The sequence below is a fragment of the Geotrypetes seraphini genome, chromosome 2 (genome assembly GCF_902459505.1).
Source record: "Geotrypetes seraphini chromosome 2, aGeoSer1.1, whole genome shotgun sequence".
In the NCBI taxonomy this organism is placed as follows: domain Eukaryota; kingdom Metazoa; phylum Chordata; class Amphibia; order Gymnophiona; family Dermophiidae; genus Geotrypetes; species Geotrypetes seraphini.
Window position 1 is genome coordinate 415,904,337 of NC_047085.1, and position 23,220 is coordinate 415,927,556.

Here is a 23,220-nt window from a genome sequence, read left to right on the forward strand (position 1 = left end):
TAGCTTGGAGGAAGTGCAGTTTTTCGGATGTAGTTATCTCAAATTTTTTTTGCAATCGAAACCCTCTACTATGGTGTCTTGTGCCAAAGTCTAGAAGGCTTTTCAACAGTGGTGTGCTAAGAATCACATGGATCCTGAGAGGGCTTCCATTTTGGTGGTCCTGGGTTTTCCTCAGGCGGGCCTAGAAACAGGTGTAGCAGTGGCCTCCCTTACAGTTCAGTTTGCAGGCCTATCATGTTTTAGAGCACACAAAGGCGCTAGTTTACTTATTGTGTCCAGGTTTCTGGGAAGCCAAAATATATAATAGGTGGTAGGGGGACTAAATTATCGAATATTATAAAGATAGGAGATAAAAAATAACTGAAATATTAATACTATAAAGATCTCTTAAATAAACAAAAAAATTTTTAGATGAGTAGTATAAGAAGATTCTATACTTTATCACATACACTCAGAAAAGTGGGATTCAGCCAGAAGCCGGAGCTCCTATAGCCAAACCCACCGCCCCATCACTGTGTATGGAAGTATTAAGTAAAGTGCTAATGTGCTAGTTCAGTGATAAAAATAGTCTAACAATGGCAAAAAAGAAGAAGAACTCTTCCACTTATCTCTTGAAAGTTCTTAAAAGGTCCAGACATGGACCATGTTTCGCAGTTCTGTTTCAAGGAACCCAAAAAAAAGGCTTAGTGGTTCAAATGCCAAAAAGATCAGTGATAGTGCAGTTTTCGCTTGTTCATATATACTTGATCTACAGCGACTCCTCGACTTCATGGTTACATGAGAATAGAAGTCAAGGAGTCGCTGTAGATCAAGTATATATGAACAAGCAAAAACAGCACTATCAACACTTTCTTAAAATCAGCTACGCTATCCGCTGTTACCACAACCTCTGGCAATGCATTCCAGAGCTTAACTATTCTCTGAGTGAAAAAATATTTTCTCCCATTGGTTTTAAAAGTATTTCCCTATAACTTTGAGTGTCCCCTAGTCTTTGTAATTGTTGACGAAGTGAAAAATTGATCCATATATCCCCTCAACTGTCTCTTTTCCAAGCTGAAGAACCCTAACCTTTTAAGTCTTTCCTCATTCGAGAGAAGTTCCATCCCCTTTATCATCTTGGTTGCCCTTCTTTGAACCTTTTCTAGTGCCGCTATATCTTTCTTGAGGTAAGGAGACCAGAAGTAAACGCAATACTCCATGTGAGGGGAGAAGCCTTTTTTGAGAGTGTTTCGTGCTGGGGACCTCCCGTATTGATTGTTGCTTACTTATCGGGCAGAGGAGGAGCCATCTAATTGCCTGCATAGGGGACCTTTCAGCTCCATATAAGAAACCCGCACTTTTTCATTCGAACTGGAGAAGCCTTTCTTGAGAGTGTTTCTTGCTGGGGACCTCCTGTGCTGATTGTTGCTTACCTGTGGTTTCTACTAGCTCCATCAGGCAGAGGAGGAGCCATCTAATTGCCTGCATAGGAGGGCCTTTCGGCTCCCTATAAGAAGCCTGCGCTTCTGTGGCCCGAGGCTGCAGGGCATGGCTGGAGTGGCGTGCCCAGAAGAGCACGCCGTGCCTCTTGGAGTATTGAGGAGCTTCAAAACTAATTTGAGGTACTCTGGTCTTCATTATAGTATTTAAGATGGGGCAGCGCAAAGCTAAGACTAAAGTTTCTACTCCAGTGCTCACAGGTCCTATGGATTGCCATATTGTTTTACTAATCAAAGATCTATGTCATTAGAGAGATCTTTATCTCCCCCAGATAATATACCACACCTCTCCTATCTTTTGTCCAGAAGGGACCTTGGTACAGAGTCCCATTTCAGAATCAAGAGCACCAATTGATTTACATATCTCTTCTCGGTTAACCTTTCTTAAATTGCCACAGGTGTTAGCGCCACTAAAATTACAAGTGGCGCCTATTGAAAAGGAAGAAAAGCAAGAGATTACCTTGAAAGATTTATGGGATATAAATCAGAGAATAGAGGGGATCTTAAGTTCTGTAATAACTCAAAATGGGATCTTTTCACAAGAGGTAGTGGATAAATTTATTAATGTGGATTCCAACATATCAGTTCTACATAAGCTGAGTAGCTTAATCACAGGTTCAAGCTCTTCAGGCTGTTTCAGCCTTAGCAATTAAAGATTCCTGTAATATTCATTTTAAGATAGAATTTCTTGAAAATGCTAATAGAGCTTTGAATCTGAGATTGATAAATTTTCCTATTATTTACCTGAGATCCTCTTGAGGAAATATCTCAGAGAGATTCTGGGTTTAGAAAATGAAGCTACTCTTTCTTTTCCTAAATGATGTTATATTTCTCCAAAGAAAAAGATTTCAGAAGAACAAGGGGTTGATCCGCTAGAATCCACAGAAATTGAGTTACACTTCTCCCTCCGTTATCGCGGTTTCCGTATCTGCGGATTTGCAATTTTTTGGCCGCTGACTCCACTCCCCCAAATTACATCATCATTAAAGTATTTTTTCCTTTTACTGTACAGTACTGAACTGATAAAAAAGCTTATCCCAGGACAAGCAGGCAGCATATTCTCTACATGTAGGTGACGTCATCGACGGAGCCCCCTAGCGGACGTTTTCGCAAGCAGACTTGCTCGAAGACCTTCAGGCTTGCGCGCGTGCCCCTCATGCCCTGCCTAGGGCATGCGTCTCCTCAGCGTGTCCTCAGTTCTCTGTTTTCCGTGGAGCCAGAAGCACTGTTCCCTTGCTTTGCGCGATCTCGTTGTCCCTCTTGCACCGCGGCTTGTTTGGTTAGTTTCTGTTGAGTTGCTGTGCTCATGTCTTTAATTTCCTTTGTTTTCATTTTTTTCAATTTGTATCCTCTGGCCACTTGGCCTCGCGGGGCCGCGGCCGTATTTTTTCTTATGTCCCGGCCTCTTTCCAGATTTAAAAACTGTACTAAGTGCAACCGGGTTATCTCCATCACCGATCCTCATCGTTGGTGCGTGGAGTGCCTGGGTGCAGAGCACCGTGCTGAGTCGTGTCCCCATTGTGCGACTTTGCAACCGCAGGCTCTTTGTTGAAGGGTGGCCAAGATTCTCCAACTTTTTGGCCCCATGGATCCTGCGGGACAAGCCTCGAGCTCGGCCTCGACACCCTCGTTGGGCGCCTCGACCTCGAAGTCCTCGGCCTCGAAGTTCCCGTCAACCTCGAAGGCTCCGGCCTCGGCCCCTCCTGCTACTCCTGCCTCAGGAAAGTCTCCTCTTCCCTCCTCAGGTGTACCAGCAAAGAAGCCTACCTCGGAGTCTCATGTCAGCGCCGCCTCGTCGGCGTCTTCGAGACATATATCTAAACGTGCCTCCTCACGTAGGGAATACTCTTCATCAAGTACGCCCCCGAAGGAGCGTACTGCTGCACCTTCGACCCACCTACCTTTGGTCTCAGTGCCTATGTTCAAGGACATGCTTAAGGCTATCATTACCACACAGCTTTCCTCGGTGGTGAGCCAGATAGTCCTGACTTCAACGCCTTTGACCTCTCGTCTCTCGAGGCCTCACCTGTAAGATTTGTCGGGTTTCCTCGAGCGAATCTTCCTCCCCTGAGTCGCCGAAGACTTTTCAGGGGTCCAGGCCGGGGACCCGTTTTTCCCCTGCTACTGCGGCGAGGCTTGCCTCTTCTAAAAGGCCCCAGTCTTCCCTGCCCTGTCGGGGCAGGTCTCCGACCTAGAGATCATCTACATACAAGCTTGTCCTCGAATTGGACTCTAGTGTATGTTCCCCATCGAGGCGATTGCCGGCTTCTAAAGGGCCTACTTCGAAGCCAGTTGGGGAATTTTCCTATACCCCTCTCTTCTCCGAGGCTTCACCAGCAGTTTCCTCGGACTCCGGGGTCTTCCCCAGTCCATCTTGCACGGGGCCGTTCCTCGACGCCCCTTAGATGCCTTAGTCGAACCTCTTCGGTCTCCCGTTCACGGGAATCTGAGGCTCCGGCTTACTATTCCAGAGAAGTTTCTCCCTCTTTCTCGGCCGCACCCCGGTCTCGGTTGGAGTCTCCCCCAGAGGATGAATCTTCTTCTCGGACCTCCTCCTTTTCTTGTTTCATCTCTGACATGGGCAGAGCTTTGAACTTGGATCTTCAGTCCGACTCCCGCTTTATCCAAGAATACCTGGCGGAAATGGGAGTTGACAATACGCCTCGTGAGGCGCTTCACCTTCCATTGCATCAGGTTCTCCGGCAGATGTTTCAACGGAACCTGGAGACACCATATGTGGTCAAGGCTATTCCCTCCAAGTTGGAGTCCCGTTACCAGACTATCCCTGTTAAACGATTTGAGAGTGCTCAGCTTTCCCACCAATCTTTGGTGGTTGAGTCTTCCTTGAAGAAGTCTAACCCCTCGAAGGTTTACGCTGCCATCCCCCCGGGCAGGGAGGACTGTACGATGGACAAATTTGGTTGCTGCCTTTATCAGAATTCAATGATGGTGAACCGTGTCCTTAACTACAATTTTATCTTCACGTCCTACCTCCGGTTTTGTATAGATGCCCTCCACTCGTTCCGGGAGGTCGTACCAGAACCTCGGCGTCAGGAGTTTCGTCTCCTCGAGGAGACTCTCTCCCAACTCCGCCTGTATATGTCCAGCTCTCTTGAATGTAAACCGCCTAGAAGTCGCAAGATTGTGGCGGTATAGAAAAATAAAGTTATTATTATTATTATTAATAATAATAGTGGTCTTCCAAACAGAGTTGGAAAAACAGGCTATTCTGAAATTATATTTCTTGAAAAAACAAGACCTGTTTTGTGGCCAACGTGTGACAATTTTTCCAGATGTCTCTAGGCATACACAGTTTAAAAGGAAGCAATTCCTCCAGCTAAAACCTAAGGTAGTGGCAACTGGAGCTACCTTCTTTCTGAAATTCCTATGCAAGTGCTTAGTCTCGTATGGAAGTGATAAGTACATTTTTTTTTAACCAGTCCAGTTAGAAGACTTTATTAAAGGAAAACCTTTGCTGAAAGCTTAATTTCTATTATTAATAACTTTATATATATTGGCCATTTACTGCCTGTGATGTTAAAAGATTGATGGATTTAAGTTTCTAATTGATACTGGTGACCATTATAATGTGGACTATATCATTGTTGATTAATTTCCTTTATATGTTAAGTTGTATTTTATATACAGAATTTAGTGGATATTTGTGAATATTTGTTATTGTAATGAATAATCAAATAAAGAATTAAAGAAAAAAAAAGTTTAGAGTCTAAAACTAGTGACTTTGAGGTTAAGCTAAAATATTTGGAAGTACAAGCTCTAACTTGGGCTAAGAACAGTGCTAGTTTGTACTTTAAGTAAGAAATGATGGAAAATTCTATCAGGAGTTGTAATCTCCGGATTATTAATCTTCCTAAAGTTCATCCTATACCGCCCTTAGCAATGTTTAAAAGATATATGAGTAAAATTCTGTAAGTGCCTGAGACCTCATACCCACCTCTCTCAAAAATGTTTTACCTTCCTACGATTGCTAAACCTCAAAATCCGGACCAGCAGAATGCGTCTGTTGATAGTCTGGATCTGACTAATTTCCTTGAAAGGTCGGATTCCGAGGTACAGGTTTTAGCTATATTGATTGCACAGTTTGCTGTTGACGCCGATAGGGAATGGATGCTTAAGATGTTTTTTAGGAAGATTGTTTTTTGGGAAGATTCTGCACATCAAGCTTAACGTTGTGATAAAGTTTGAACGTGGAGTGGTGCATCTGAGGATCAATATAGCATTCTAGTGAGCTAGATTCTGAGGTTTGAATCTATCTTTGTTGTAAGATGTTTTTTAAACATAAGGATGTACCTTTCCTGATGAACACTATAAGAATGTATCCAGATGTTTCTCAGTCTACCCAGAAGAGAAGGAAGCAATTTCTCATTTTGAGGCCCCAGGCTGTCCAGTTGGGGGCAACTTTTGTTCTAAGATACCCCTGCAAGTGTGTGTTAAAATATAAGGATGATAGATATGTTTTTTATGAACCGCAACAGTTGTCTAAATTTATTTCGGTCAATGTCTACTACTTGAATTTTGCTGTTTTTAAGATAGCACAGGGAAATAATTGCTCATGAGCAGTCAGGCCACTTTTTTCTATTTTCTTATTATTTGATTGCCTATGTTTAATTTCAGTTATACTTTAGCTACATCCCCAAGATTATGGAGGACTAACTATGCTTTGTATTAAGGAGATACCTTTTGAATAATTTGGGCTTCTGTATTTCATTTACATGGTATTTTTTCCTGTTTGACTTGTAAAGATTGTCAAATGTTAAAATAATAAATAAAGAATTAAAAAATAAATAAAGGCTCCTTTTAATAAGGTACGCGCGTGCTACAATACTGCACGTGCTAAACGCTAACACCTCCATAGAGCTTACGTTAGTATTTTTCATTTAGTGCACGCTAAAAACGCTAGCGTACCTTAGTAAAAGGAGCCTAAAATGTTCTCAGTTTTTATAATGTGCCTAGTGCTCATACTTTTAAAATTTGTTATGCTTAGAAACCCTGACTGTGATGGAACACTGTTCTTGATTTCATTTTATTTTTTTCTAAATTTGTTTTTGAAATTCTTAAGTAGTTCTGAGCATTTGAGGAAGAATGAAATATGAAATAATAAGCAGTTAATATTTCTGCTTGTAGGATAAGATATTTGAGACTTAGATTTCACCATATTTTCATAGTGTTATTGATATGCCATATTTTGCATCATGGTGGAGTTATGCATTCCTGTTCCTCTCATAAGCACAGATATCAGACTTTGACTGATCTGAATACTTCTCTAACTTATGTGTAAACAGGAATATAATCACTTTAACTGAGTAATCGGTTTCTATATTGCAGGAGATACAATTAGAGCATGCAAGACAAGCTTTCTTGCAGCGGGATAAAGATCACACTGGGACAATTAATGCGATGGACTTCAGGGATATCATGATCACTATCCGACCCCATGTGCTCACACCATTTGTGGAGGGATGTCTTGTAGCTGTAAGTTAAAAGTGACACCCTTTTTAGTATCATCTAGTATTTATGGAACTGTTTCTAGATCTTGTATATTTCATGATTCATCTTTAAAAGTAATACTTTTGTTTTGGGTTTAACTGTTTCCCTTTTCAGTTTGAAGCTCAAGGTACTTTACATTCAGGTACAGTAAGTATATCCCTTCCCTAGACATTCTTGGGGCGCTCACCTTGTTCTAGTAGAGTACTGCAAGAGAGGGGAGGTGGTTTGTGGGAATGGCATGGTGATATGGGGGTGGGAACTATAAAAATTGAGTGCTCCATTAGATTAATAAGCTCTTCTTGAGTATTTAATGCAAAATTGATAATTAGTTGCTTTGAAATGGTTGTATTGCATTATTTTCTTTGGGATTGTATTTGTTCTTTATTCTTGTTTTAATAAAATGTTGTTGCATAAAAAATTTCACAGGCCCTTAATATTCCTTTCAGCATGATTTACAGTCCATTCTCATTATTTGCAAGTTCCTGATTCACAATTTTGCTTATTCACGGTTGCATACAGTGTAACCACTATTTGCTGTTTAATAAGTAGATCAGGGGGACCACAAATTCAATACTTGATGTGGTGTGAGTGATTAAAGTAACTATAGCAAATGTAATGTAAATTCACTCACATATACTCAACAGCATTTCTTAAAAGTCATATCAACTTATAAAGAAATCAGTGCTTAGAGACATAGAGGTGAAAACAAGGGGCGAACCCCAAAACTAATACCTCACCACCAAATCATTGTGTGTTGAATACATTTAGTTGATATTTAGAGAGTCCTTATACTGCTGTCCACCAGCAGATTATCACTCTCTCATATATTGGTCAGCAAGTTGTTCAAAAACTATTCAGAAGGCAAACTTATCTTTAATGCCAGGTGGCCCATTTTGATCCTGCGTCAGGGAACCAAAAATCGGAATGTTACTCCAAGGGTGAGAATGTCTCTGAAACACACAATAATTTACGAAGTCATTTATTAGGAAACAAGTTTTAAAAATATATAAATTCTTATTGTAAATAACTACATCGTGGCTAGCACAAAAAGCACTCGCCTACAATTTAGATTCATTTTGTTTCACTTATAGCTGTAGCCGGAAAAACTTTCTCCCTTCACTGAGGATAACGGCTAAAAGAACGCCTTGAATCATTCTCTTTAAAAACATGGGACAGATATTTTGTGTGTGTAATACCCACCCTCAAAAAGCCAACACTTGGACACAAATGACCCAGCCAGCTATAGGCCCGTCTCGAATCTACCCTTTGCATCCAAGCTATTAGAAAGAATAGTGCTCCACCAACTACAACTATTCACAGACCAACAAGGTGCCCTAGCCCCTTTCCAGTCTGGCTTCCGAGCAAATCACAGCACCGAGCCAGTCCTCCTTAATATCATTGATGAAAGCTGGTCAATACTGAATAAAGGTAATGACGCACTACTGATCCTACTGGACCTTAGTGCTGCCTTTGACACTATTGGCCATCAACTCCTCCTGGACAGGTTCGCTGGATTAGGAATCAGAGACTCAGCTGTTCAATGGTTCACTTCCTTCCTACACCAGAGAACACAATCTGTGCTTCTAGGCCAAGACAAATGTAGTCCTAAACCCATTAAACTAAACATTAAGCTAGAGCTCGGCACGGTTTACAGGAAATTTAAAAAGAAGAAAAAACAATAAGAATTAGTGATTGTATAGAGAGCAGCAAGATTTACATTTTTGAGAATAGCCAAGTTTTCAGATGTTTTCAGAATAATTGGAAGGAACTCCAATTCCGCAGTTGAGCAGGAAAATTATTCCAAAGCTCAGTAATTTTGAAGTAAAGAGATTTCCCTAATTTTCCAACATAGATAACGCCTTTAAGTGAGGGGAAAGATAATGTAAGCTTTTGGATAGATCTGGTAATATCAGGTCTCGCAGAGTTCCAATGGAATTAAAGGAGGAAGAGTGCCATGCAAGATCTTAAATGTTAGGCAGGCGCATTTAAAGTGAACTGTAGACATTACTGGGAGCCAGTGAAGTTTTAACAAAAGTGGGGAAACATGATCAAATTTGCTTTTTGCAAAGATCAACCTAACCGCAGTATACTGGATCTACTGAAGTCTTTGAAGACTTTCTTGGTAAGACTTAAATAGATAGAATTACAATAATCCAACGTCGAAAGAATGATTGATTGTACAAGGACAGCAAAATGTTGTTGGTGGAAACAGGATTAAATAAGTGCCCCAAGGCGCACTGGTCTCCCCACTCCTCTTTAACCTGTACATCAAGTCAGTCATCATCGCCCACAAATATAAGATCACTATTCACTCCTATGCCGACGACTTACAACTGTTGATCCCACTAGGTAAAGACCGATCCATCCAACTCACTAACCTCCATCACTGTCTTGATGACATGAAGAATTGGATGATGGACAATAAATTCCAACTAAATGCCTCAAAGACAGAACTCCTCTGGATCAGAAAAAAGAATACCAGCTTCACTCGACTAACACTGTCGTGGGAATCTACCACCCTAACAGAAAAAGACCAGGTTCGCAGCCTCGGAGTGATACTAGAAGGCCACCTATTCCTCTCAGCCCACATCTCTCAAGTGGTCTCTACTTCTTACTACTATCTTCGCCAGCTCAGAAAAATCAAACTCTACCTTTCAAAATCAGATCTGGCCCAGCTCCTCTGTGCCTATGTGTTCTCGAGGAGGAACAACTTCAATGTTATCTTCAATGGACTTGCCTCGAAAGACCTGAAACACCTTCAACGGATATAGAACACAGCAATCCGCCTCCTATACAATCTCAGCTTCCGTGACCCCATTACGCCAGCGCTCTGTGATGCGCACTGGTTATCAGTCAATAAACGTGCCTTCAGAGCCCTAGTAATAGCACATAAAAGTTTACACCACAAAACTACAACCATACTTTCCCAATCGCTCCCTCAGCTCTGGCTTGGAGAGATGACTCTGTAGCCCCACAGGAAGATCAGTCAATCTATATACATCAATCAATGGCTCACTTAGCCACTTTATCCTTCGCCTGTGGAACCAACTACCTACTCAGATAACTACATCGTTGGATTCGCTAATGGCCTTTCAGAGAGCAACAAAGATCTTCCTTTTTACCAGAGATACTGGCTCCTTGTAAACTGACTCCTTTAAAAACTTCTATCTGCATCCTTTCGCCTCTATATAGTTATATACTGTTTCTTTGTATGCTTCTATCAATATCCCCTCTTCCTTTTTTAATACTTTTGCCCTCTGTAGTCCCTATCCTTAACTTTATGTCCTCATCCTACACTGTGAATTTCCTTTTGTAACCCGTTCTGAACTGTTGGGAGGACAGGATAGAAATCTAAATAAATAAATAGTGAGAATGGACGCAGCCTTTGGATCCTTAGTATTGAAGGCAGGCTCATCAAACTCACCCTAGGCTCCAGGGACTGCTTTGGTACGTCCCACTTGTCCAGAATGACACACCTATTGCGCTAGAAAGAAAGATTAGGTTCTTGCCTCAATAATCTTTTTTGTAAATAGGTGTGTCATTCTAGATCCCACCCTGTACTTCAAACCAGTTGCCTGTTTACTGAGAACTGTATCAAACAGAAATGACAGTTTCTAGTCTGATATTTTTCAGTCTAGTCAGATTTATTTATTTATTTATTCAATTTTCTATACCGTTCTCCCAAGGGAGCTCACAACGGTTTACATTAATCTATTCAGGTACTTAATGGATACATGTAATTATGCAATTAAAAAAGAGAGAAACAAACATGTTACATGTTGGGGAATGTATGAGTAAACACCAAAAAGTCCAACAGGACTGAGAACCCACGGGTATAAAGCATTACAAAAGGAAGTGGGAACGGATAATGAACACTCCACTGAAGATCACTGATGTAAAACCAACTTGTTTGTTTCATAAAAGGACACAAGCAGAAGCTGTGGACCCGACACAGCACTGTGTTACAGCATTTGAGGAACGCCTGCATCAGGGGGTCACAGTAGCGTATAAGTTCACAGATTGCAAATCTGAGATAAAACAAAGCTCGGTCCAACTAACATGCCAGAGTAACCAAAATCATGAAACCACTGAGGAAGGAGGAAGAGTTGAACACAGTGATTGATACCTTCTGCAAGGCGAGCAGGTTTGGCTTTATTATCCACTTGTCCAGAATGGCACATCTATTTACAATGAAGATTATTGAGGTAAGAACCAAATCTCTCTGTGGTTTGCAAATCAAAAGTACATTAAAAAAATATTAAAATGTAAGGACAAATATCTTCTCTATTCCCAGTTCCCATTGCTTTAATGTAGTTTCTTGTTTTAAATTCTGTTTAGACTGTGGGCAATGCATAGCTTCCGAATGATAATGCCCTCCAGTATTACCCCATTTTGATATGAAAAAATTTGCATTCCTGCTTATTAAATCAATGCTATTGACTTATAAAATATTTCCAACTGAAAGTTTTTGAAACTTGAACTCTGTGAATTACTACTGATCATATTGCTGTGATTCAACATATGCATTTGTTTAGGTTCCTTAGAAAAAGGCCTGCTTTCTGGTCATGATTATTCTTAAAGTCACGTACAAGAAAAGCTTTTTATGGAATTTGTCAAGCAAGCAACTTTCTCCTCAACAGTTTTCATCACTGGTTTAGTAAATCTTGATGGAAGTGTGTATTATCTTTCCAGAAGATGCAATCTAATCTGGACATTTCCCTAATGTGTGTTTTCTCTTCTCCCTTTTACAACAGGCCGCTGGAGGTAGCATATCCCATCAGGTCAGCTTTTCCTATTTTAATGGATTTAATTCCCTCCTTAATAACATGGAGCTCATTAGAAAGATCTACAGTACTATGGCTGGCAGTAGGAAAGCTGTGGAAGTCACCAAAGGTTAGCAGGAACTTTTGCCTTTTCCTGATGCTTCCTGGGATATCTGGAAGGAAAATGAGGGTGGAATATTTTGTATTCCTTTTTAATGTCTTTGCCTCCTATGATTCTCTGTAAACCTAACCGCTACAATCTTTTAAAATGATTTTTATCATAGTTTAGAAAAAAATACATAGCATGGTGGTTGTGTGCGTTCAGTTTAAAGATAACAAAGAGAAATTATACAAAGCACAAGAAGAAGATAAGATTATGCTTTTTTATTGGACTAAAAATTTTGGACTCTGTTCTATAAATGGTGCCAAAAAATCAGTGCTGACTTAAAAAACACAAACAACAAAACATGCTACCGTAAGCACTATTCTATAAACATTTGAGTGCTATTTATAGAATAGCACTAGTGCTGGGATCCATGCCTAACTTTAGGTGCAAGGATTTACATTTAACTAAACCCTGGTGTAAATCCTTGTGCCTGATTCCCTTCTCCCCCCCCCTGCTTTTATGAAACTGGCTTTTTTATTATTGCCAGTTGCAGCGGTAAAAGTTTCAACACTCATAGAATTCCTATGAATGTCGGAGCTAATACCGCTGCGGAAGGCAATTAAAAAAAAAAGAAGCCTAACGTGGCTTCCTAAAAGAGGGCGTAAATTAAGTGCATATCCCCCTTATTCTGTAATAGCGAACACCCCTGATTCTCTCACAGCCATGCCCCTCTTTTTGGAACCACATGCAGAATTTATGCATGAATCCTGGTGCATAAAAATACATGTGTAAATTTTAATTGACAATTAATGCCAGTAACTGGCTTGTTCAATTAACTTGTGTGCACAAATTGGGCGCATACCCAAATTTCTGCAAGCAATTTTTAGTGCTATTTATGGGATGCTCATGTTGGATCTCTAAGAGGGAATGGGACATCAGAGGGTGATCTCTCACAGGGTAGTTAGGATGGTGGGTGGGTCAATAGAGTGGGCAGACTTGATGGGCCTTGGCCCTTTTCTGCCGTCACGTTTCTATGTTTCTATGTTTATAGAATTAGGCCATTTTTGACTTGCTTTTGAAGTTAATGCCTTCTTTTCTTTCACTTATAGATTATGATATTGTCTTATTTTGCCCATTTCTGACCTAAAGAAAAAGACATGGCCTTTTATATTAGTCCAATAAAAAAATGTATCATCTTATCTTCATTTTTGTTTTATTTCTATTTACTAGAGATAAAAAGATATCACTGTTTAAAACAAAGAACACACCAACTAAAATCAAGGGGGAGAAAGAATTTTAAAGACCATGCTAGGCTTTTTGCCAAATTGGCAGTATATTTAAAAGTGACCTTCATGGGTATTTGTATAAAATTGTATAAACTTGTTGTGGCATCACAGTGAGCTGGTCTACAAGTTTAGAACAAGATGTTATCTGTTCTATCTTGACCGCAGTTGCAGAGTTTTCCCACTGTAACTCAAAAACTTCATTAGTATGGCCTACTGGGATTGATGTATGCAAATGCCCAAATCTTCTGTTCTTGCCCCCTCCCCACCTCTACTTTTTCAGTGACCCACAGCTGATTAATTCCGCATGCTTTATGAAACTATTTCAAATCTCAAATGTAGCACCATATGTAGGACCTAATCTTGCATGATTTATAAGGCTAGATTGAAACCTTGTGGAATTACATGATATTTTTTTTGGAGAGACCTTTTGCATATATTTGAGTTCTGTTTATTTTCATATTTACTTTTACACCACTAACAGTAGCCCAGAACTCTTCAGTGAATTTTGTTCTATTTAGAGATTCCCAAGCTGGTGATAAATTTAAGGGAAGCTCCCTGGGATGCTAAACTTTTTCTTTGCCTTATTTTCTTCTTTTTTCCCCCCCTTCCCCCTCTTCCTTCTGTCTTTTTTTTTTTTTTTTTATTGTAGAGGAGTTTATTCTGGCAGCCCAGAAGTTTGGTCAGGTTACACCCATGGAAGTTGACATCTTGTTTCAGTTAGCAGATTTATATGAACCACGGGGGTAAGTAGGAAACAAGTCTATTTAAATAGAAAAATTTATGTGTCTGAGTGAAGCAGATGGGGGGCAGACAAAGCAACTAATAATTTTCTGAGGAAAAGCAGGTAAAAATTCTCACATGCGGGTAACATCATCCATGGAGCCTGGTATGGAGAGATACCAAGTGTACTATCACTTTAAATTTTAAGGCACTGCCCATACCATGCATGGGCTAGTGCCTTCCCATTGCAGAACCTCCAGTTCTTTTTCTGTGGAGCTGAAAAGTTGTGTCTTTACTGTTCTCCAAAGCATGTTTTTTGATTTTTGGTGCCTTCCTGTCATTTTTTTTCTTTTGGTGTTGGCATTATTTCTTATTTTATCCAAGCTCCTTCCTTTCTAATGAGTTTTATTCATTTTTTCCAACTTTGCATTTTGGGCCTTCAGGCCACTTTGAGCCTGAGATGGCTTTACTGCATCAAGATCAATTTTTAAACCCCACAGTTGCATTTTGGACGTGGCCCTTTCTGAGAACATTGATATATTTTGGACTCTATTCTACTTGAGCTCCCCAGGCCATTGAGCTCTTTGATTTTGTGTTTGTCCATTTTCACCTCCATATCCAAATCGGTACTGAGCAGCTTCAAAACAATGCTCTCGATGCAGTAAGACCATCTCAGACTTCAATTTGCATAACTGGTGTGTTCATTGCCTTGGTCCTGAGCATCAGACATTTACTGTGATCTCTACAGGCTTTCAGTAACCTCTTTTGCATACAGTAACAAACCTCAGTTTCAAAAACTCTTTGGTACTGTGTCTGCGACATTGAGCATGGCTGGGGATTTGGAACCCAATACTCAACTTCGTTTAACTCCAGCATCGACATCTGCACTGCCCACATCGACATCGCATCAGGATCAACGTAACATAGAAACTCTACTTTGTCTTCATCGATGCTGGGAACATCAGGGAACCTAGCACGTAAGAAAGCTAAGAAGCATAAGCATTCATCCCTTTTTAGACATACCACTGTAGATGACTGTTCACCATCTATATAGCTGGTGTCTTTGCGTAGGTGTACCTCAACATCTAGACATTTGGAGGGAAATTCAGGAAGATCCACCATGCCTCACCAACTGATACAGCAGATTGCTTCTATGTCACTGTCTTTTTCAGTACCAGCACTATTACTACAAGAGGCAACCCGGGCCATGCTCAGACAAGAACTATCAAGGTTACTGCAAATGCAGTCCATGCAGGCATCGATGGCTACCAAGCCTACCTCATCCCAGCCTGAGGATACATAAATGTGTCAATTCAGGACTTGTTTAAGGACACCAGCTCAACTCTGAGCATCAGCACTGACCAGAACTCGCTCAACATATGCATTGTCTTCATTAGAAAGAGTTTCACCTGTTTCACCTTGACACACACTCCCAGATACCCAAGAAGGGAGTACTTTGAGGCATCTGACTCTGATATTTCTCTCCACTCCAGTGAAGATCTACCAGAATTCTCTGTGGAAGAATCATATGGTTTATCTTCTGGTCCTTCCCTACCTCCTCCACACCGAGCTTCATCACCTGAAAACCTCTCTTTTACTGGCTTTATCCGTCAGATGGGGCCGGCACTACCTATAGAAATGAAAACTGAAGAGGAACCTCGTACTGAGTTCTTTGAGCTTCTCGATTATGAAACTCTTCCAAATGAATACATTGAGGTTTCTTTACACAAGGTCATGAAAGATGCTTTATTTAAAAACTGGAAGACTCCCTTATCAGTGCAAGTGACTTCAAGAAAAATAGATACTATGGGGCTCATAATCAAAACTTAAATGCGTCTAAAAGCCCAAGTCAGCACTTGGACGACATAAAAGATACTGAAAAAAATAGCGGTGCCAAATGATCAAATCAAAGACTTCACATAGCTCACTAACTTGCCCCCAACAGCAGTCAAAAATAAGAAATGTTATTAGTAATAATGTAACACACATCCTCAGTTTGAGACAGCAAGCATAAGGAATCGGTAAGAGACTCACCATTCCAGCACTTGTTAGAAAGGATCAAAAAGCAAAACAACTGACTCGCTTAAAGCCGCACACCATCACAGGATGTATCTATGTGCTAATTGTTGGAGCAATTTAGTAGCGAAGTAACAGAAGATGTTCATAATGTGTAGCTCCAAAGAGATCAAAGCCTCCTCCATATAATATGCAGTGATATTAACAGGCACTTAGCTGGATTGTCTGGTAAGTTCAAGCAGTTCAGCATTTTTGGTAACTGAGATTACTTGTTGAAAGGTAAACCTCATAGCAGGTTCTGACCAAAGCTGGTTTCAGTGACAAACAGAGCCCTTTCTTCAGGAACTGACGCCGATCACACAGCACCACTGGAAGCTGAAAATTTGAAACAGCTGCCAGGAATGAAAATGAGGCAAAAGGAGGGCTTATTTTTGACTGCTGTTGGAGGCAAGTTAGTGAGCTATGTGAAGTCTTTGATTTGATCATTTGGTACCGCTGCTTTTTTCAGTATCTTTTAAGTACCACTGATCTGTTGCTATGTCTGGGTGGCCAATCCATTACAAGATTGGCCCCTCCCATATCCAAATACAGATACTCATCAACTTATGACCTATGCAAGTTACTACTGTTCTACTTTACGACGCGTTTCGACAGTTTTCCCCGCCAGCTGTTAACAGCGCCAGTTTCCCGCACTCCCAAGTCTCGCTACTTTTAATTGAGTGTTTTAGAATGATTTGAATGGTTTGTGTATGTGAGTGTAAGGTTTGCAGGTACGTCATAATTGAATCTGTATGAGATTGGTTGTTGATTGGTTGCATATTCGGGAGAGTTGTGATAGGTGGAGTTTCCAGCATAGGTGGTTTTTTTAAAATTTTGCCGCGGAAATGATTGGAGTTGATTGGTTGTTGATATGGGAGAGTAGAGATAGGTGGAACTTCTAGTACGGGCGGCTCCCCAACTGTGCCGCGGCATCTATGCACACCGGTGCCATTAAAAGAAGAAGTTTCTGTGGCGTTTCAGAGCTATAGTCCTAAAGAGGACGATGCTGTAGAGCAACACAACAATATGAGTGAAATAGAATGCCCTGCTCAATGGTGAGTCGATTGTGTATTGATTTTTGTTGGTTGATATTGACGCCCTGAGTCATGTTTGTTTGATTAGAGGGCTGGAATGGTGGATAATTCTTTCTGTGGGGGTATTGTCAGAACTTAAGATAAGTTTATATCATTACCAAGTCTAATATTCTTGCCTTAATTTAACATAGGCCGACTTAAGTCCCGATCAACTTACAACCTGTCAGTCGGAACCAATTTCGATCGTAAGTCGACCAGTACCTGTAGTCTTGTTCTGGACATTTGGGAGTTGGACAAAATATTGGTCAAAAATGTGGTATACAGATAAAACATCCTGGTGGTCTGGACAAACAATAGCCTAGACGTCCTAAAAAAAATATTCTAGATGTATTTTTTCGAAAATGGGCATTTTCCCACTGCCGACTTTGGGCTTCTAGTGCCATATACCCAAATCGGACTTAGATGTATGTTTTGATTATGCCCGTCCATGTAAAGGATACAAACATGTTAAGGATTTGACAGACCTCAGCTTCAAAACCATTCCCTGGTTGTGGAATCTGCTCTGAAGCATGTACGTAGTTCTCGTTCTTATGCTTCTGCTCCCCCTGTAAGAGAGGCCAGAACACTAGATTCTTTTGCTAAACACACATTTCCATCTACAATGTTCATCCACAGAATAATGTATTAGAAGTTTTACATGTCTATATATCTTAAATATCTGCTTAAACAATTGTCTGATTATCATCAATATTTTCCATCAGATTAACTCAAGCAATTCCAACAGCTTTCCAAGAACTTGTTTACTACTAGAAAATTCATGGCCTGAGTGACACTTGATACTTTTGATATCTCCTCCCAAACATCTGCTGTAGTTTTGCCATGCAAAGAATGGCCTGATTACTACTACTACTACTACTTGATCTTGATGTATAATTTATATGAATAATGTGCAAAGATGTGATGATGACCTTCTTCCGGGGTCCAGTTTTTGCTAAAAGCCACAGGCTAACCAAACAATGCAGTAAAGACTGTGTACACAGCGAGCATAGTCATAAAGTGACTGGACCCGGAAGAAGGTCGTCATCACGACTGAAACACGACCCGTGTCAGGTCTATGCCACATCTACACTAAGTCCTTTGTATTATTGTACATATTATTGTACATTTTATTGCACACATCTTTGCACCATTATTCAAATAAATTATACATCAAGATAATTTGTTCCACGTCTTTTTGTGTTTTGCTTTGTGGTTGATTCTGTGGAATGACATTGGTGGACTTTGTTTCTGTTTTCTTACTACTACTACTTATCATTTCTATAGCACTGAAAGGTGTATGCAGTGCAGTACATTTAGCATTCAATAGTAGGTTCCTGCTCAGAAGAGTTTACAATCTAATTAGGACAGATATAGCTCAGAGAGGAGAGGTCTGTTTTTGATAATGTTATAGAGAAGGAAGTGACAGGTTTTTTCGGTTTGTTGGATCTGAGAGGAGTCAAAGATCACCTCGAGGTTGCAATCTGACAAGACAGGGAGGAGGAGCGTGTTATCCACAGAAATAGAGAACAGGGGGTGGGGTGGTAAGTTTAGGCAGAAAGATAAGGAGTTCAGTTTTAGCCATATTCAATTTTAAATGGCGATGAAACAAGTGGCAATGTTGGACAGGCAGGCTAAGATTCGGGCCTAAATTCCTGTAGAGATATCTGGTGTGAAGAGGTAGATCTGAGAGTCATCAGCATAGAGGTGATATTGAAAACTATGGGAGGAGATCAGTGTACCAAGAGAAGCGGGTATATAAGGAGAAGAGAAGAGGGCCCAAGACAGAGCCTTGAGGTACACCGATAGACAGTAGGATGGCAGCAGTGGAACATCCATCATTGAAAGTATGATGGGAGAGATATGAAGAAAACCAGGAGAGACCAGAATCCTGGAATCCCAGCAAGGATAGCATATTGAGGAGCAGGTGATGATCAACAGTATTAAAGGCAGCAGTTAGCTCGAGATCAATGAGAATAGACTAGAGGCCAATGGATTAGGCCAAGAACAGGTTGTTAGAGACTTTAGCAAGGGCAGTTTCCGTAGAATAGAGAGGGCAAAAGCTCGATTGAAGCAGGTCAAGAATATCTTGAGAAGAAAAGGAAGTCCAGGCAATACGATGAACAGCACGTTTGAGTAGTTTAGATAAGAGGAAGGAGGGAGATGGGGGCGATAGTTGGAAGTGGATGTGGGGTCTAGTGAGGGTTTTTTGAGGATTTTTTGAGGTGTAACTATGACTTGTTTGAAGACATCGGGAATTGTTGCAGTCGAGAGTGATAGGTTGAAGATGCAATAGATGGGAGGGATGACAGTGGGAGTGATGGCTCTGAGTAGATGGGTGGAAATCAGATCAAAGGAAGAGGTGGTGGGTTTGGAGGAGAGAAGGTGAGCAGTTTCCTCTTCTATGACTTCAGAAAAGGAGGGAAAGATGACAGGGGTTGTTGAAGGGAGGTTGGCAGAGTGAATGGCTGAAAGGGGTGGTGGGGAGGTGACTTGGTTGAAAATTCAAGGTGGATCTTGTGAATCTTGTAGGAGAACTCTGCCATCATCTGGGGGGAAAGTGAGGAAGGGATAGGAGCTGGGGGTACTTTAAGTAGAGAGTTGAGTGTGACAAAGAGATATTGAGGGTAGGAACTAAGAGAGTTAGTTAAATGGTTGTAGTATTCTTGTCTGGCAAGCGAGAGGGTAGATTGGAAGGACATCAGCATTAATTTGAAGTGTATGAAGTCGGCATGTGTGTGGGATTTAAGCCAAAGACATTCAGCAGCTTGGACACAGGAGTTCAGGTAACAGATGTTGGGGGTTAACCAGGGCTGGTCCAGGAATGACTCTCCAATATCCCTTGTAAGGAAGATGACCTATTTGGAAAGAGAATCAAAAAAGCTGCAGATTACATTAAAAAGCATAATGTTACAAGACAACTCTTTCAAAAGCACAGACATCTCAATCGTCCACATCATTTCGCAGATACTCAACTAGTTCCAGATGTACCTTCTGTCATAATCCCAACAGTTGCTACAATCAGCCTTCCTTCTCTTCTAGATCCACCAATCAATAATCTCGGTATAGACAACAAAGACCACAAGTCAGTCTCAATCTCAGTCCAGGCAGCAGTCGTCTTTTTGACTCCTTTCTGGAGAGAACAGTCAGTGTCTCCCTGAATCTCCCTTCAAATCTTCCCATTGGCGGCAGACATCTTTTTTTCAATAATACTGGACTCTTGTAACATTGAATCAACGGGTGCTCCAGGTGGTAACATCAGGTTTATGCCCTCCGCTTATTGAAACCATCCACCAAGAGAGTCTCTCTTCAGTTCCCTCAGAAAGCTTCACCAAGAACTTTCGGCCCTCCTCCAGTTAAATGCTCTGCAAGAGAGAGGCTAGGGATTCTACTCCAAGTATTTCCTCATACCAAAAAAGACCGGAGGCCTCCAATCAATTCTAGATCTCTGTGCCCTCAACAAATACTTGGCAAAGGAAAGTTTTGCATGGTCTCTCTGGAACCCTATTGCCCCTATTTTAGAGAAGGACGTTTTGCTTTGCGCTCTAGATCTTAGAGGCTCACACTCACATATCCATACTACCCGTCACTAGAAATATCTTTGTTTTCAGATTAGATTTCATCACTTCCAGTACAAGGTGCTACCGTTTGGTCTAGTATCCGCACCGAGAGTTTTCAGAAAGTGCCTTGTGGTAACTGTAGTCCTTCACTTAAGGGGGTTTCATATCTTTCCCTATGTGGATGTCTGGTAGATCAAGGCTTCATCATTGCTACTAGCTCAGGTTTTGCAGTAAACTGTCAGAATAACATCTGCAACCAACTCAGACCTTGGAATTTATAGGAGCTCTCTTGGATACTACTCAGGGTCCAGCTTTTCTACCTCAGCAGAGAGTTGACAATCTCCTTCAGCTGTGCCAGACAATTTCCTTATTACTGTGCATAATGGTGCATCAAATGCTGTTATCAAATAGGCCAAAATAGAGAGAAATATGCTACAAAAACCCTCTGTGTAGGGAAATGCTACTCTAACAATTTATCACAATCATCAAATATATATATAATTTTTTTAAATTTTTATGAAGTGCTCAGACTAAGCACCTATGTGCTCAGTGGGTTCAAGCAATAGTGGAAAACTAAAAAAATAGATATATATATATAACAAGGAAGAAACCCAACCACTTTAAGCAATAGTGGCATGTGGAACATCACAGCACTTCAAAAAGTCCCATACCGCCCAGAAACTTTAAATAAGCCAGGGTACTTATCTTTGCCTTGTCAGCAGAGTTATTACATCTCTGCTACTTCTTACTTCCCCTTGTGTGCTGTTACACTCTCCTGTTAAGTAACCCCCGATCCGGATTTCGCAAAATGCTTCATCAGGAGGGGAAACTGAAAACACACAAAACAATAACAAGAGCATTGTATCAGTTAAATATTTCAAGTGCCACTGAGACACCTCAAATTAACAAACCTTAACATTTGAAAAATAACAAACAAAAATCTCAGCTTAATAATACCTCTCAGAGACTGCATAAACAGGGAAGGACAACAGGCCATGCCCTCACCCTCTACTAAGCTAGCTTTAAACTGAATTCACAGCAAACAATGGAAGCTCCTGAAAATGTTCATTTAACTGAATCACATGCCAGTGGCATAATATCTGATTAATCCGGGAAGAAAGAAGAGTATATTGCTGTACATAAATCAAATGTGCAGATGCTGAGCTCTGTATATCAACCAATGACATGAAATCAAAATAGAGGCTATCATGGTATCTGTGGCTAGTGTCAGTGGTGTCCCCTGTCTATGACAGGAGAAACATGTTATACAGTTCCCATGTAAAAAATTGTAACTGGATATCAATTGTTTAGGTAATTATTTTTGGGTCATGATAACAGCATTGCTTTAAGGACAGATAGCTGATGCTGTCACTGAGGCGAAGACGGGAAACTGACAAGGTTGACGGTCAGGCTAGAAGAAGTATGCAGGCAGATTGATAGGCTTAGGAGCGACAAATCCCCAGGACCGGATGGCATCCATCCGAGAGTCATTAAGGAACTGAAAGGGACAATAGCTGAACTGCTTCAACTAATAGCCAATCTGTCGATTAGATTGGGAAGGATTCAAGAAGACTGGAAGGTGGCGAATGTTACGCCGATCTTCAAAAAAGGTTCGAGAGGCGATCCGGTAAACTACAGACCAGTGAGTCTGACTTTGGTACCGGAAAGATGGTAGAGGTGCTGATAAAAGACCGCATCATTGATCACCTTGACGGACACAAACTGATGATGAGGACCAGTCAGCACAGCTTCAGCAAAGGACGATCTTGCTTGACGAACTTGCTGCACTTCTTCGAGGGGGTAAACAAGCAGATAGACAAGGGTGACCCAGTTGACATTGTATATCTGGATTTTCAGAAGGCGTTCGACAAGGTTCCGCACGAACGACTACTACTTCAAAAAAATTGAGAGCCATGGAATAGAGGGTGAAATACTCACGTAGATTAAAATTGGCTAGCAGATAGGAAACAGAGAGTGGGGGTAAATGGACAATACTCGGACTGGAAGAACGTCACCAGTGGGGTGCCACAGGGCTCAGTACTTAGACCTGTGCTCTTCAACATATTCATAAACCATCTGGAAATAGGTACGACGAGTGAGGTGATTAAATTTGCAGACAATACGAAGTTATACAGAGTAGTGAAGATGCAGGGGGATTGTGAAGATCTGCAACGTGACATAACCACGCTCGAGAAATGGGCAGTGACATGGATAAGTGTAAGGTAATACATGTTGGTATCAAAAATCCTACACACAAATACAAGATGTCCGGGGCAGTACTAGGAGAGACCCCCCAGGAAAGAGACCTGGGAGTACTGGTCGAGAAGTTGATTTGAGAGTACATTGAAAAGTGTCCGGTCCATTTCATTGAGAGGTTTGAGCAGCTGTCCTTCAAACGTTAAGTATTTGATCATATATAACTTTGTGTTTTGCAGGATTGACTGTGACTTCATATCCTGAGGCAGCTTATAATTAGCGAAACGCTGGCCACCGTCGATGTGCGGTGTCTTTCTGTTTACTCAATAGAATTTGGCTTTTCAAATCATTTTCAGATCATAGGGGTCCTGATACAAGGCAGAGTATATTCCACTTGCATTGCACAAGGCTTTTCTCTATTGAAATATTATTTAGGAGTTTTTTTATGCCAGTGACTTTATTACACCCTGTAAAACTC

General features: G+C 40.9%; 1 protein-coding gene across 6 annotated transcripts in view; it reads left to right on the forward strand.

Annotated features, from left to right (window-relative positions):
- Positions 1-23,220, forward strand: part of SLC25A13 (solute carrier family 25 member 13) — a 475,810-nt gene that overhangs the window by 257,389 nt on the left and 195,201 nt on the right. For all 6 annotated transcript variants that reach the window (XM_033931081.1, XM_033931080.1, XM_033931082.1 and 3 more), the window contains 3 exons: positions 6,825-6,971; positions 11,741-11,879; positions 13,791-13,884. In XM_033931081.1, the coding sequence (XP_033786972.1) occupies positions 6,825-6,971; positions 11,741-11,879; positions 13,791-13,884 (380 nt within the window). The remainder of the gene's footprint in view (positions 1-6,824; positions 6,972-11,740; positions 11,880-13,790; positions 13,885-23,220) is intronic.